The 14364-nt window shown below is 36.7% G+C and overlaps 2 protein-coding genes and 1 non-coding gene across 3 annotated transcripts; 1 reads left to right on the forward strand and 2 right to left on the reverse strand.

Moving 5' to 3' along the window:
- Positions 1–221: 221 nt before the first annotated feature.
- Positions 222–293, reverse strand: TRNAP-AGG (transfer RNA proline (anticodon AGG)). The gene has a single exon. It is a non-coding gene; the product is annotated as a tRNA-Pro (tRNA).
- Positions 294–5182: 4889 nt separating this feature from the next.
- LOC103418518 (uncharacterized) lies at positions 5183–9621 on the forward strand. Its single transcript, XM_029099608.2, has 3 exons — positions 5183–5810; positions 5985–7065; positions 9176–9621. The coding sequence occupies exons 1-3, from the start codon at positions 5419–5421 to the stop codon at positions 9464–9466; spliced, it is 1764 nt and encodes a 587-aa protein (XP_028955441.2). The 5' UTR covers positions 5183–5418; the 3' UTR covers positions 9467–9621.
- A 754-nt stretch (positions 9622–10375) lies between these two features.
- On the reverse strand, positions 10376–13885 carry LOC103418749 (LRR repeats and ubiquitin-like domain-containing protein At2g30105). The gene is made up of 10 exons (XM_008356856.4): positions 13530–13885; positions 13341–13435; positions 12852–13010; positions 12433–12543; positions 12238–12338; positions 11990–12127; positions 11605–11653; positions 11405–11470; positions 10749–10868; positions 10376–10661 (listed from the first exon to the last, which is right to left on the reverse strand). The coding sequence occupies exons 1-10, from the start codon at positions 13711–13713 to the stop codon at positions 10551–10553; spliced, it is 1134 nt and encodes a 377-aa protein (XP_008355078.3). The 5' UTR covers positions 13714–13885; the 3' UTR covers positions 10376–10550.
- Between the last annotated feature and the right edge of the window lie 479 nt (positions 13886–14364).

Raw genomic sequence — 14364 nt, forward strand, 5'->3', positions numbered from 1 at the left:
ATTTTAATAATAATGATAAAATAAAATAAATAGTATCATGATTGACTTTTTAGTATAAAAATATAATTTTTCGTTAAAATGAACAGTATCAGAAATTTTTCATTAAAATTCCCTTAAAATTATCCAATGCTTCGTGGAACTGGAAGCATGAGCAGTTGAGCATTGTGTTTCCCTAATATGCTCAGCAAATTCAGAAGAAATGGGAAAAAAGTAAGCTAGAAGGGGCATTCCGAGAATTGAACTCGGGACCTCTCGCACCCTAAGCGAGAATCATACCACTAGACCAAATGCCCTTCACGGCTCTTTGCTTAACTTTAAACCAGTATTATATAGAAGTCACATCGGAGAATTAGTTAATGACTGCAATTACCGGTTTGGAATTAGTTTGGCTAGTTTTTTTCTCTTTTTTCAGCTTCTTGCAATGTATAAAAGTAATAAGGGCATAATAAATGTAAATATTCAGTTTGGAGTATGTCCAAAAGTAAAGCTTCAAAATTGCATAGCAGAATTAGTAATCTAATTAGAGTTATTGGTTTGAATTTAGTTTGGCCATTGATTTTCACTCTCATTTTCTTAGCGTCTTGCACTCTTCCTACGAGTGAAGAAAAAGAAAATTGTAACAAGTCAGTTTGAAGTGCATAAAGCTAAAAAATGAGTGTCAAAATTGCTCCCCGTTAGGTTTTAGAAGCTTTAAGCCTGAAATAATTGAAATAATTGAAATATTTTCGAAATATTTGAAGAAATGACTGGAAAAGAAATTTCACAAAGAATGATTACTATTAATTTCCATACAGTATGCTGTGAATATTACTAGTCACAAGAAACAACAGAAAGAGCTACACGAAGATTGTTTAGGGTTCCACACGTATACATTCTATATGTTTCTACTGTTTCTTGATAAATTTTGAAAGTCTGGGCAGCATAGTGATTTCCATTCACAGTATCCCGCTTGGAAAATATTATCTCCCTCAAGATTGGTTCGTGGCCGTTGAGAAGATTACCCAAGCTTAAAACTTTTCTCCACGACTGATTAGCAGTTGGATTTGTAAACATTTTTGACACGACCTGTCTTTTGTGCGTACTTACTTGTTGCTTCTTGTCAAACTCCTCCAAAGATAAGGGAGGTATAAGATATAACAATTGTTGTGGTAAGGCTCAATGCAAATTAAACACTCTGTCGAGGTGGTGCAACTGCTACACTAGCTGAGAAAAAGGCTTCCAAAACCTCAAAGAATGAAAAGAGAATGTTTCGACCCCTCGAGGCATGAGGGACGTTATGTATTGAAACATGAGGGACCTTCCGTATTGAACTAGCATAAAAGGAAGGTTGTCATGATGAGCTTGTTCCCATTCTGGGAAAATAAAAGCTGCAGCAGTCAGAGAAAATGGCGATCATAGAGTCATAGGGCTTGCAAGAACTTGCCATATGAAGGGAAGCTGCGACGATGAGTGGCTTCTCGACATGTTCAAAAACACTGCAGAGCTGTCTTATGTCTTCAATCGTCTCACTGCCAGCAGATAGACGATTTGCTGGAATAGAAGCCAAAAATTGTAAATGCTCACTGCCAAATTCAAGTTGTGTACATGCTATTCATTTTTTTCCTTTCCAAAAGAAACAGATTAGGAAACCTTGCAGAGACCTTAACGCAGACGCCAAAGTACTGTGAAGTTGATCCATTTTGGTTGCCATCTGCTTCAGGCCTCCAAAGCTAGTCTGGTTCAAAGTATCTGATTCTCTGAAGGCAGTACAAATCATTTGTTCGAGCAACTGATGCAGTCGTAATGTTTCCAAGTAATGAAGGATCTACAATGTTAGAAAAGCATTAAGTAGATTATTCTGGATACACCACACAACACAACAATGGAGGCACATGACTTGTAGGTCTTGGGTTGGTCATTCAAGTAAGGAAATGGGCCTACGAAATGGTTGTGCTCAAGATAGTAGGTAATCTCTAACTAAATTTAAAGGCCTACTAATACTTATGTATCCAACCAAAAGATCAAACAATCAAAAAAAAGTTATCGTGTGGTTCCTTAAGCTGAAAAAATAACTGATAAGTACATTCTAAAAGTACGGGTTTTCACAATCTATCCTCTTTAATTAAAAGAAATTTCGTTCCCAAAATTTATAAACAAACTCCTTTCAATTCAAGCATATCTAACTTAAACTAGTCTTGTTCCGATGTTCCTAAGGGGGCCTAATAACCTGGCTTTGATACTATTATGTTGCTCCAAACAACGGGATAAATAAATTGCGGGCCAATAAAAGTAAACAAAATGAAAAACAAACTTGTCCTATACAAATAATCTGAAAAACCTTACAAGGTGTACAAAATAAATAAATCTTTAAATCTCTCGTCCAACACAACCTTAGCTTGTACCTGTTTTGTCAAAACTCATCTGAAAAATAAAAGGGTGAAGGGTGAGCAACAACCACCGCCGCCGATTGAGTAGAATATGTAAATGCCAGTCAAACTTCTTGTTTTACGCACTCTAAAAAAATAGGGTCATTTTGGTTCCAGCCCCTAATCAACCAAATTGTTAGACTAAAACCTTGTTTGATCGAGGTCCTTAACATCATTTAAGAGATTTAACTCATGCATTATGCATTTATGTATTTAATATCCCACAAATTATGAATTTAAACAAATTCAAATAATATTTTTAAAATATTGTCAAAAAAATTAATATTTTTAAAATATAATAAATACTTAAAAATAAATATTAGTGTAATATTGTTCTTCACAAAATTATAGCTAGAAAATAATGTACCCACATAATTATTAACATATTTAAAAAAAATAACTACTTATATATATATATATATATATATTGTCGGTAACTACTGATATATTTAAAAACATAAAATAAATACATATAATTGGCATGGGTACATTTAGCACAAATAAAAATGGGTACAAATAAATTAAAAAATATGGCTACAAAGGGCACAAAAAGAAATTAATATATGGACACAAATTAAAACTAAAAAGAAAATTGGTACAAATTAAAAAAGGGTAGCAAATTAAAAATGGGTACAAACTAAAAATAAAAATATATGATACAAAATTTAGCCATAAATATAAATATATAAAATGTAACATTTCTAACACTAAATGAATTTATGTAGAAATAAAAAATATTTTATTATTGAAATAAGTAATGACGTTTAGTAATACCTAAGGATCTTGATCAAAAATTGAAATGGAATAAGGTTTTAATTAATAGATTAGCAAAAAGAAGGATATGAACCTAATTTCTTCAAAAAAATATCATACATTTATATCAACGCTTTAGCCACATAATTTTAAACCACATCATCCCTTCACGTAATTTCTAATTGTAATTGTACTACTTGGACAACAAGAATTCTCTCTTCATTTATAGGATAAATAAAGGCAAAATACATGAATATAACACAAAATTCCTCAAGCCCTTCCCTCTCTTCTCTTCCCTCTAACCGATCTCACTCACTAAATTTATACGACAACATGTTTATTATTATTATTATTTTCTAAAAATTATGAGTAACTACGTCTTATGTAACCTCTCACGTAAAGAGTTTCCAATAAAATAACATTTTCTCGACAATTTATCTTTAACTCAAAAGAGGAAAGAAACTATTAATATTAAGGATAATGTTAGGGAAGCCAAATTTCTAATCAACACTTAAGTAATAATCCAATCATCAACATACACATCATTTGGTTTTCAAATTTGGCTTAGAAATATGGTCTCCCTCACATACCCTACTATTAATCAGTTATTTGTCTTTCGGTTTTGAATTATGCAAGTATGGTGGATTAAATACCACGTGTGTACCGAGCATGCGAAAGAAGAAAATGAATGTGTATAATTCATTTCACAAGTTCAAACTCGGACCTTAAGATGCATAACATACCCTAGATCCAAACTCGAAGTCTAAACTATCAAAATCGAGAGAAAATCTCTTACGACCAACACGTTGTCCCAGTGAGCAGTAGAATAGATGATTGTTATGTATTCAAATAGTACATAATTCGTTGGTTAGATAATTGTCCTGTGATACAAATGAAAATTTCTCCACAACACCATGAGCATAAACCTCATACTTTGGACCTTAAAGCCTCCATGATCCAAGATCCAGGATCCGGGCCTGTAGCCCAAATCATATTCCAAGTTGCCGCCTCTATAAATCAAGGCCAAGGTCCAAACCCAACATGTCACTTGTCGGACCGAGCCGAGATTTGAGTGGGCCCATCACAAGGGATTCCTTGGACTATCCATTTGGGGAATTGACCATTTAACAAGAGGGAAATACAATGTGATTTGAAAATGGTGGACCCGCCCGAAGAAAAAGTAGCTCCCTATCCAAGTCCCAGGATCCGGCGAGGATTATTTTTCTTGGGAATTCGAGGGATCTCATAATCATTTCTGTTTATCTTACATCGTATAGTTAGAAATTATTTAAAATTTAAAATTAAATATAAATAGTACCTAAACGAAAATTGACCGTACTATGTACAATGAATGATTACGATCACGAGATCCCTGGATCCGTAGAAAAAGGATCCGGTGAAAATCCATTTCCCAAGTCCTAACTGCAATGGGAATTGGATCCCCTCCGGACCCAAAGGGACTAAGCCCAAGGATCAAACGATTTGGGCTATTGAAATTTGATTTAACGGCTACAATTATTATAACTTTTAGAGGTCATCTTTTAGAGGGTCATCTGTTTATAGCCGTTGAATTAAATTTCATTGTCCTAGATCTTTTGATGAGTAGGTTCAGTTCCTTTAGGTCCAAAGGGAATCCGATTCCACCGCAATGAACCCCACACCTATAGACACACAGGGTCCCCACGTTGGATCTGATCGAAAAGCAGAATCATCATCACTTATAATACAAAGGTAGTTGTAATTTATGAGAAATGCAAAAAAGACTCATTCAAATGGAATTCCACCGTTAACTTTCGTGTTAATATTTCTCATTTTTGGGAAACCTCCTTAGATTGTTCTGTAATTTGTAAACCAATTTATTAACAAGTAGTATAACATTGTTATCTATTTGTCTTATTTCTTTAATAAAGATAGAGCTTATTAACATATGTTGATCCCATTATTAGAGTTCAAATAATAGTATAAATAAACGGTAAAAATAACATTTTTGTTCATTAACTAATTTATCCGGTTAAATCGAACCCGCACAAATTGCATGTTCACGCTTGCAAACAAAGTAACAAAACCGACGCGCCACTCCTCCCTCTCTCTCCTTTTATTTGTCAGAAAATGAAGACTCAGAAATCTGAACAAGAAGAGATCACTCTCTCTTTACTCTCTGTGTTGCTGAACTAAATACAGAGACGAGGGACGAGTCACTGAGTCACTGAGTCGTCCGAGCCGAGCCCGCACTGAGCTTCTCTAGCTAACTTAGCTAACCATGGCTGCAGCGCTGGAGTGCTGGTCGGGCCGAGCGAGCGCGGACGAGGACATGGTGGAGCAGGGGCTGATGAGGACGCATGACAGATCGGAGGGTGCGACGGCGGAGTCGGAGAGTTCGACTGGCGCCGGAGTGAAGGATTCGTCCGCGATGCAGAAGAAGCTGCAGAGGCTGAGCCGGAACGTGTCCGAGGCCATCGCGTCGCTCAAGAACTCGCTGAATCTAGACTCGGCGAGTGACTCGGCGACGGCGTCGTTTGGAAAGATCGAGAGCTCGAGGAAGTTGGTGTGGGGGAGTGTGGTGCGAAACCTCACGCAGCTCTACCCTGGCAGTCAGCTGCCGGAGAAGCTCGTCTCCAACATTCGCAAGCATTACGATTCTCTTCCCCTCAGGTTTCAAAGCTGAATATTTAGCTCTGTTTGGTTACTGAGTTTGGTTTATACTTGTTTGGATTGATAGATTGCGACTTTGTGCAATTTGTTGAGCGGCCAAACAGAGGATTTGGATTGTGTTCTGATTGATTTTGCTTGTTTAGTGATTTGGGTTTTTGTGTATGTGTTGAATAGTTATGCTCAGGCGGGGTTCGAAATGAAAGAAGTGTTTCTTCATATAAAATTGATAGAGCAGGCATCATTGGATGGGCATCCTGCAATGTTGATTCAAGAGGTGTCTGACATGGAGGCTCTGGGGTCTGTGTTCAAGCTCACATTTGCTTGTAATTGTTCGATTTCATGGCCATTGATGTCTGTTGCACTCGATAATGATTTGATTTTCTACAAGAAGATACAGATTTTTGAGAAGAAAGGGTGTACTATTGGTGTTGTTCTTCTTATGGTTGAAGCTGGAGAAGATAAATTGTTCAGAAACCGGGTTGAAAATGCATTGAAGTCGGCCGTAAGGAAGCCCAAATCGAGCACAGTGAAGCTCGCATTTGGGCTATGCGGGTGTCAAGAAGAGAATACTAAGGGGAGGGAGGTGGAGGATATTGACGACGACATTGGTGAACAAAACTATAGGAATGGGTTTGAGATTTCTAGCCACACGATTCAGCTTCCGAATCCTCTACCCACTTCGTCAGTTGTTGTATCAGTAGACGAATGGCAGACAATCCAATCTGGCGGGGATGGGATAGGAAAGTGGCTGTTGAACTCTGATAATTTCGACTTTGTTGATCAGATTGGACCCAATTCATATAAGGGAGTGTACAAGGGGAAAAAGGTTGGAATTGAGAAGCTTAAAGGGTGCGACAAGGGGAATTCCTATGACTTTGAACTCCGAAGAGATCTTTTGGAGCTCATGACATGTGGGAACAAGAACATTCTGCAATTTTATGGTGTTTGCATCGATGACAATCATGGGTTGTGCGTTGTTATGAAGCTGATGGAAGGTGGATCAGTATATGACTTGATGCTTAAGAAAAAGAAGCTTCAGACTAAGGACATATTAAGGATTGCTGTTGATGTAGCAGAGGGAGTCAAGTTCATGAATGACCACGGCGTTGCATATAGAGACCTCAACACACAGCGAATATTATTGGATCGACATGGGAATGCTTGCTTGGGTGACATGGGTATAGTTGCTGCTTGCCAAAGTGTTGGTGACGCAATGGAGTATGAGACTGATGGATACCGGTGGCTAGCTCCCGAGGTTAGCTCATTGTTGCCTCAGTTATTATTCCGTTAATTAATATAGCTTAGTACTTATCAATCATCATGGCAATCTTTAAACCAGTTAAATTGAGTTCTTTCACTGCTACAATCTTTTTATCCTGTCAATCTGCATGTTCCAAAGCACCGGGAACAAATTGACGCTCATCCATTTCCACTGTTCATTGCATATCCAAATGTGTCATAAACCAAGTTCCACATCTTTTGCCGTTGTTCCAAGAACTCTCTGATATGATCGAATTGCAGATAATCTAGGCATTATTTTGCTACAAAAGCTTTACCTGCATAGACCTTCCCAGCATACAAGATTTGATCTATTTCTTACGGATTTTGTGTTAGGTTTCACCGGCACTCATATCAGATTCAATGTATCAATTCACCTATTCATGATCAATCGATTTTCGCTAAGGACACTTTATGTCACTCACCCCGACATAATTGTTTGAGCATGCCGACCATGTCTTCATAGTTGTTGGCACTTTACATCTCAATGTACTGTTTACCTAAAACTTTGCCCGGCATTTTAGGCAAAGGATAATGCTAATGGTCCCTGAGATTGGCTAACTCTACATTTTGGTCTCTGACATTGAAAATCGATAGAAGTGGTCATGAGTTTGTCCCCGTATTCAGTGAAAAACCTATCAATCCTCGGTACATTGTCACGTGAACGATCACGAGACTATATTTTTAAGGGTATTGTTGTCAAACCAACCCCTCCATGTACGAGTATATTGACAAATTTTTCACGGAACAACCACAATGATTTGCGGTGGACAAATTCAGGGACACTTTTATTGATTTTCAATTTTAAGGACCAAAATAAGGAGTTATGCCGATCTCAAGAATCATTTTTGGCTAAAAATCTCACTTTGCCCAACTACTTTTATCCATTCCGCTAAACAAATCACCGTAGCTGCAGCCTTAAAGTAGTGCTACCTTCAGAAATACAGGTATTATAAATGAAGCTTTTAAGTTTTTAGCCTGATCACGGTTCAAGCATTATACCCTTTCCGGATCCATTGTTTGATCCCACTCTATAAACCCATATTTTATCCAACTTTTATGTGCTTTTGATAATAATTGGATGCTGAGACAAACTCTAGGTACAAATACTTGATGATGAAATTAGATTTGCTTTGATTTGGGTCACGGGAAATGCGGATGCAAATCACTTAGAAAAGAATAATTCTTTCTTTCCTCCAGTTTGGCCTTTTGGGACCACTTTTTGTCACTTTCACTTTTATATACTATCTAACAATCTGAACGCCTCCAACAATGAACTTGCTCAGATTTTTTGTAAGTACAGTGCATTCTAATAAAAATTAAGGTTATTTTTAGCTACATTCCTTGGAACTCGATTTTAATCTCACTTTGCTTCCTGTAACTCAAAAGTCACCACTTTACTTCCTGAAACTAAAAATTCTCTTCACTTTGCCCTCTGAGACTCAATTTTGATCCCATTTTACTCCCAGAAACTCAAAAGTCGTCATTGCATTATATTAAACTCAAATTCGCTCCACATTGCCTTAATTTTGTTAATTCCATTATGTGGGTTTGATTTGGGTGCAACAGGCTAATCAATGTCTTTTTTATTTTTTTCCATTTCAAAATATCTTCTTTTAGACTTTCGGATTGTTGAATGTTAACGCATAGTGGAGATTTATAATCAAGTTCATTGGAACATGTGGCATAGTCTTATTGGGTGATGAGTCCCACATACGTTCCAGGGGCAATTTTTGAGTTTCAGGAGAAGAGAGAGAGCATCCACAAGTCAATGTGGAACAAATTTTAAGTTTCAGGTAGTAAAGTGGTGATTTTTAAGTTACGGGAGTCAAAGTGAGATCAAAATCGAGTTACAGGAGGCGTAGCTAAAAATAAGCCAAAACTTCAACTTGAAATGTTCGTCCACCTCATCTCTGATTTGAATTAATTGTATCCATGCTATCCAGCATACTAACTGGGTGACATCTTTTATTCACCAATGTTTTTCCACATCTTTCCGCTTTGGTATTATCTCCCATTTATGATCTGAATACTTGAAATATAGAAATGGTGTTCATTGATTTGTTTGCCTCTCTGGTTGGACACAGATCATCGCTGGTGATCCAGAGTGTGTTAGCGAGACATGGATGAGTAATGTGTACAGTTTCGGGATGGTAATTTGGGAGATGGTCACTGGTGAGGCAGCATATGCCGCATGTTCACCGGTCCAAGCAGCAGTCGGGATCGCTGCCTGTGGCCTCAGACCCGAGATTCCGAAGGACTGCCCACAAATTCTGAAGTCCTTGATGACCAAGTGCTGGAACAATTCACCGTCAAAGCGCCCTCAGTTCTCGGAAATCCTATCAACTTTGCTGCAATCAAGCAACAGTAATAGGTGAACATCCTTTAGCTAGCCTCACTGATATTTTATTGGAACTCTCTCTAAAACGAGGGAAAAAGGGCGAAAAAATGTATATTTTATTGGATTACTTCAGACTATCTCTAATGTTCCGGCCTAAAGTTAAAAGTTTGGAAGTTATATTTGACGTCAAAAGTTATATCATCTCCAATTTACATTTTGACTTTTAATTTTTAACTTTTGTGCATTGGAGATGGTTCGAACTCAAAGCTAAATTTTTGTTTTGTTTTTATTTTATTTCGAATCATAAACCATTAAAACACATACACTTTATTCCATGACATTAAAAACTAGGGAACTTTAACGAAAAACATCCGGTACTATTCACTTTAACGAAAAACCACATTTTTACACAAAAAAGTCAATCCTGGTACTATTCACTTTACCCTTTATTTTGTCCTTATCATTAAAACTCAAAGTTTTCAAGTCATTTTCATTAGTTTTCTTTAAAAACTATCATCGCGTTCTCCTTGTCGATTCCACTAGTGCTCAATGAGATCAAATTCATATTGTGACGTTTTCCCTATCGGGATGAAGCTTTTTTTGTTTTTTTTTTCAAGTTTCAAATCAATTACATTATTTCACAAGTGCACAAGACCGTGTTTCCGATACAGTAAAAAATTCTAGATACTTGACTCCAAAGTCACATCCCTAGTATTTTTATCCAACTAAATAATTGTATAGATCCAAATATATAATATAAGCAATATCCTTCCAAACATATGAATTATACCTCAATAGTGTTACAGGTTATCAAAAACTACTATTTGTAAAAATATGTCGAAAAAAAGGTATTAAGTTCAACTCCCTTCTTACCAGTAATTACAAAAAACTCTCTAAACTAAAATTAACGACGAATTATGAAAAGTTTGATCACGTCAAAGAAATATTAACTTGCAGAACTTTTCATGTCATCAATTTCTTTGATTCACACAAAATCCTATAACAATTCAAGCTCCATAGACATCAGATCAGAGCTTGCTTTTGTAATTCTAGATACAAATATAGCAAGCATGGACAACAAATTTGCACAATTGCAACCTGTAATCCCGACTTGAGCAGCATCAGCTCTTATCAGCACCTTCATCAAATGCACCGGAGTTTACAACTCGGAAATCCAGTTGCTTCTGATGCTTCAACCGGCGTCGTTCATCAAAGCTTTCCCAGCCTTCAAACTGTGAACATAATGTTGTCAGTGACACACCGTTAAAAGTAAAAAGCTAGACTACTTTACAGAATGACATTTGCTGCTAGGTACGTACCTGACGAAGGACATCCACAGTTATTTCTGTATTGTGCAGATCAAGTGTTGTTAGCTGTAGGCACATTTTGAATAACGCAGAGGGAAGTGCTTTCAACCCGTTGTTGCTGAGATACAAAGACTGCACAAAAGTACGAGACTTCAGGTGAATATCAGCCTGGTGACTTTGCACTTACTCTACACTCAAGTTAGAAGACTACTACTGCTAAAATGATATCTATAAGATCTTCATGTACAAGTGCTCAAGTTAGAAGACTACTACTGCTAAACTGATATCTATAAAAACTTCATGTAAAAGTTCATGGATGACGAGGCAGTAAAAGGAGTCAAAAACTTTAGGATGGCAAGATACCGTAACCATTAGGTCTTAGCTCAGGTATATATCAATGGGCAACAGGGGGTGTAGGCAGATACAATAGCAAACATCAAGTCGATGGGCGGTGAAAAGCAGGTGCAATATGAATAAAGCGTGAAATGGAAAACAATCTTATAAGAAAAGGCAAAACAAATTACTAAATAAATTCTAATACAGCAAAAACGTAATCAGTGTAATACGGAACATTAACTAATTAACTGAACCGCTCAACTCTGAAGCGGGTAAAAACTGAAATGAAGAAAGAGGGATAATAAGTTCAAAACAGTAGATTAAGTAGGGACCTTCAGATTGTTCAAATTTCCCATTGTCTCTGGCAACTCGGAAAGAAGATTTGATGAAACATCAACCTGCACCATGTGGAAAGTAAGTCAGATACATAACTGAACTACCTAGTATGGGAAACAACCAACCCTCTAATCACCCCTCCACCCACCAGACACCTGAAAGAAACAAAAAAATAGGAAAACACCAAAAGAAGTACCTCAATAAGAGCATTGCAATCCCCTATACATGTAGGGATGATGCTTATCCTGCAACATAGACACACGTAAGTTTAATTATGATATGTTACCAACATTTTGACAAAAAAGAAGAAGATATGTTACCATCATAACACACGTCTTCAAGAAATAGTGTCTTCATCAATATATCATCGATGCATAAAGGGGAAACAACTTTCCTAACCCAAAAGCATTCACAGGAGAAAATAAAATGTCCACAATGTAGACATGCCAAATTTATTAATTGTATCACATTCAGGTGAGAAGACAAGGAAAAACAAGAGGAACCAGATTTTGATTCTCTAATTCTCAATACGAAAAAACACATGTCCTTGGCATCCTTGCATATAATACTTTCAAAATTACCTGTTATTGTTCGCTTTCAGAACTTCAAGCTTAGTCAGAAGTCCTATTTCATTTGGGAGGCTAGATAATTTGTTTTTTGCAACATTAAGTTGCCTCAGTGATGTCAACAAGCCCAGTGAAGATGGCAATGTTGTTAAACTGCATACATCATGCAATTCATCAAAATATCCAACACAATGTGAAGAGATAGAAAATGAAAGCCACTCGTTATTGGTTAGCTTTATTTGAAAAGTAAAAGAGACACTCACTGGTTTTGCTCCAGAGACAGAACGGTTAGATACTTCAAAGATACTATTCCCTCCCAGCTAATAGAATCGTCCACTATATCATTTGCAGCGAGCAACAATTTCTACAGAATTTTGAGAATGAACTGAAACTAAGTAAAACTTATGGCAAGAATTTGATGTAGATGGAGCGAAAATATGAAACAGAGGTTTCTGTACCTGCAAGGAGCTTAGACAACCAATCTTTGAAGGTACATCTCGAATAGAATTATTGCTGAGTTCAATAACTCTTGCAGAAGTCCCAGAAGCCCACACTTCATCAGGTATAGCCTTTTCAAATTCAATCAACAAGAATTTGTCAACATCAGAAAAACTTAGGTCCTCTAAAACAAAATCAATATTGCACTCCAATCGGATTCACAAGTATCAATGGTTCTGATTCCCACTTCATTTCTATTGGTGAAAAAAGATATAACTCTACAAGGCATATCACTTCTATTAACATACTCAATACCTGTTAATCAGGCCATACACGTTACACATTGAAACAAGAATGCTTCTCTTGAAGTGAAATGTAATCAGAAAAACGCAAACTGGGAGACAAGGGTCCATAATCAACAAAGGCCAGTTTCGTATACCTTCAAGTTGTAGTCAGACAGTCCTATAACTCCAGTAGCCTTCCATCTATCCAACCGGTTCTTATCAACAGGAACTTCCGTCTTTTCTTTTCCCAATGTATCAACAATTCTGAATCTGGAAATGGGGCGTGTCTGAGCTTGTTTTAGGATGGGTCCGTCCTATCCATGCCAAAATTTCCAGAAATTACAACATTATCAATAACCCATTTGTAATAACTCAACGCTTCCGAAAGAACACTTAAAAATGCCCATCAATCTCCACAACTACTGCAATCCAAGGTTTGATGAAATTGATCACCTACATTTTACTCTAGGAAAAAAAGTATCTTTCTTGATGAACCATCTTTTTTTTCATATATTTTATCGACTACCAAACAAGTGGGGTTCTTTCATTTCCATCAAACTCAATCTCCCAAATTCAATTCAATAATTTCAAGAAACCAAAAGGGTAAAAAACAAGAATTGAACTTTATCTATAAATACCCGTACCCCTTGGTGCAAGCCCTGAGAAGCCATGAGCATGATCTTGGCTCCATCCCTGACCTCAGACTCCTTCAGTGTCATTCCATCCACCAGAAGCTTCCCTGTCACAAAATACCCACAACCCAAAATTCAAAACAAACAACGAATAGAAAACTTGCCATTCAATTAAAATCAAACGAATCCAAAAGGAGGCACCTTTGCAGATGAGCTTTTGGCCACGAGGGAGGACATTGGTGAGAGGCTGCAGAAGGGCCTTGAGGTCTTCGATGGTGGAGTCCACAGAGAGGTTTGTGATGGGAATTGTTCTGCCGCTGAACTTCACGGTGAGGCTTACGGTGGCGCCTCCGCTATCGTCACCGCCGGTGGCACTGCTTGCCATTTTCTCTTTCTTGCTGTGAGTTCTTGGTGGGTCTTCTTCTGCCTGTGTTTGTTTGCGTCTGATCTTTCCAATAACTTTTCAGAAACGAGGGCGGACGGCCGCTCGCCTCCCTTCTTTGTTTTTATTTTATTTTTTATTTTGACAATACTCCAAAAATCTAATTATAAACTTTAAAACTTCCATCTATTCATTTCGAAAGTGCGTTTAAATGACTAAAAATGCTTTTAGGTTAATTCTCAAGTCTTTTTTCAAGAAGCATCAAATTAATGCTTCTTATATTTTAAGTGTTTTTGAAATTCAAAAATATTTTTATTAAAAATTAGTTTTAGAGATATTTTTTTTAAAATTTCTTTCGATCATTTAAAACACTTTCCAAATGAGACACATTTATAAAGAAAAAAATTCTTATGAGAAATGGGCACGATTAGATTTTTGAAATGTCAATACTAATTCTTTATTTTTAGGGAAGGTGTATGCAATAAGGAATTTGAGAGATTTTAATGGATTTTTACGAAGTTTAACTGATTTGTAGAGATTCTATGTAAAATTTTGATTCAATTCCATCGAAATCTCATGGGAAGATGTGACATTTGTCGATTATTGAAATGACGAGATTTTATTTTTTAGAATTTGTAAATTTTCTTGTTTAGT

This window comes from Malus domestica, chromosome 03 (assembly GCF_042453785.1).
Source record: "Malus domestica chromosome 03, GDT2T_hap1".
NCBI classification, from domain to species: Eukaryota; Viridiplantae; Streptophyta; class Magnoliopsida; order Rosales; family Rosaceae; genus Malus; species Malus domestica.

Coding starts and splice junctions, on each gene's coding strand:
- LOC103418749 (XM_008356856.4), bottom strand. CDS start 13,713: ATGGCAAGCAGTGCCACCGGCGGTGACGATAGCGGAGGCGCCACCGTA. Junction 11,654..11,989: donor CTGAAAGCGAACAATAACAG/GTAATTTTGAAA, acceptor TCTATGTTGCAG/GATAAGCATCATCCCTACAT. Junction 11,471..11,604: donor ATTGCAATGCTCTTATTGAG/GTACTTCTTTTG, acceptor CACATGGTGCAG/GTTGATGTTTCATCAAATCT.
- LOC103418518 (XM_029099608.2), top strand. CDS start 5,419: ATGGCTGCAGCGCTGGAGTGCTGGTCGGGCCGAGCGAGCGCGGACGAG. Junction 5,811..5,984: donor TACGATTCTCTTCCCCTCAG/GTTTCAAAGCTG, acceptor TGTGTTGAATAG/TTATGCTCAGGCGGGGTTCG. Junction 7,066..9,175: donor ACCGGTGGCTAGCTCCCGAG/GTTAGCTCATTG, acceptor GGTTGGACACAG/ATCATCGCTGGTGATCCAGA.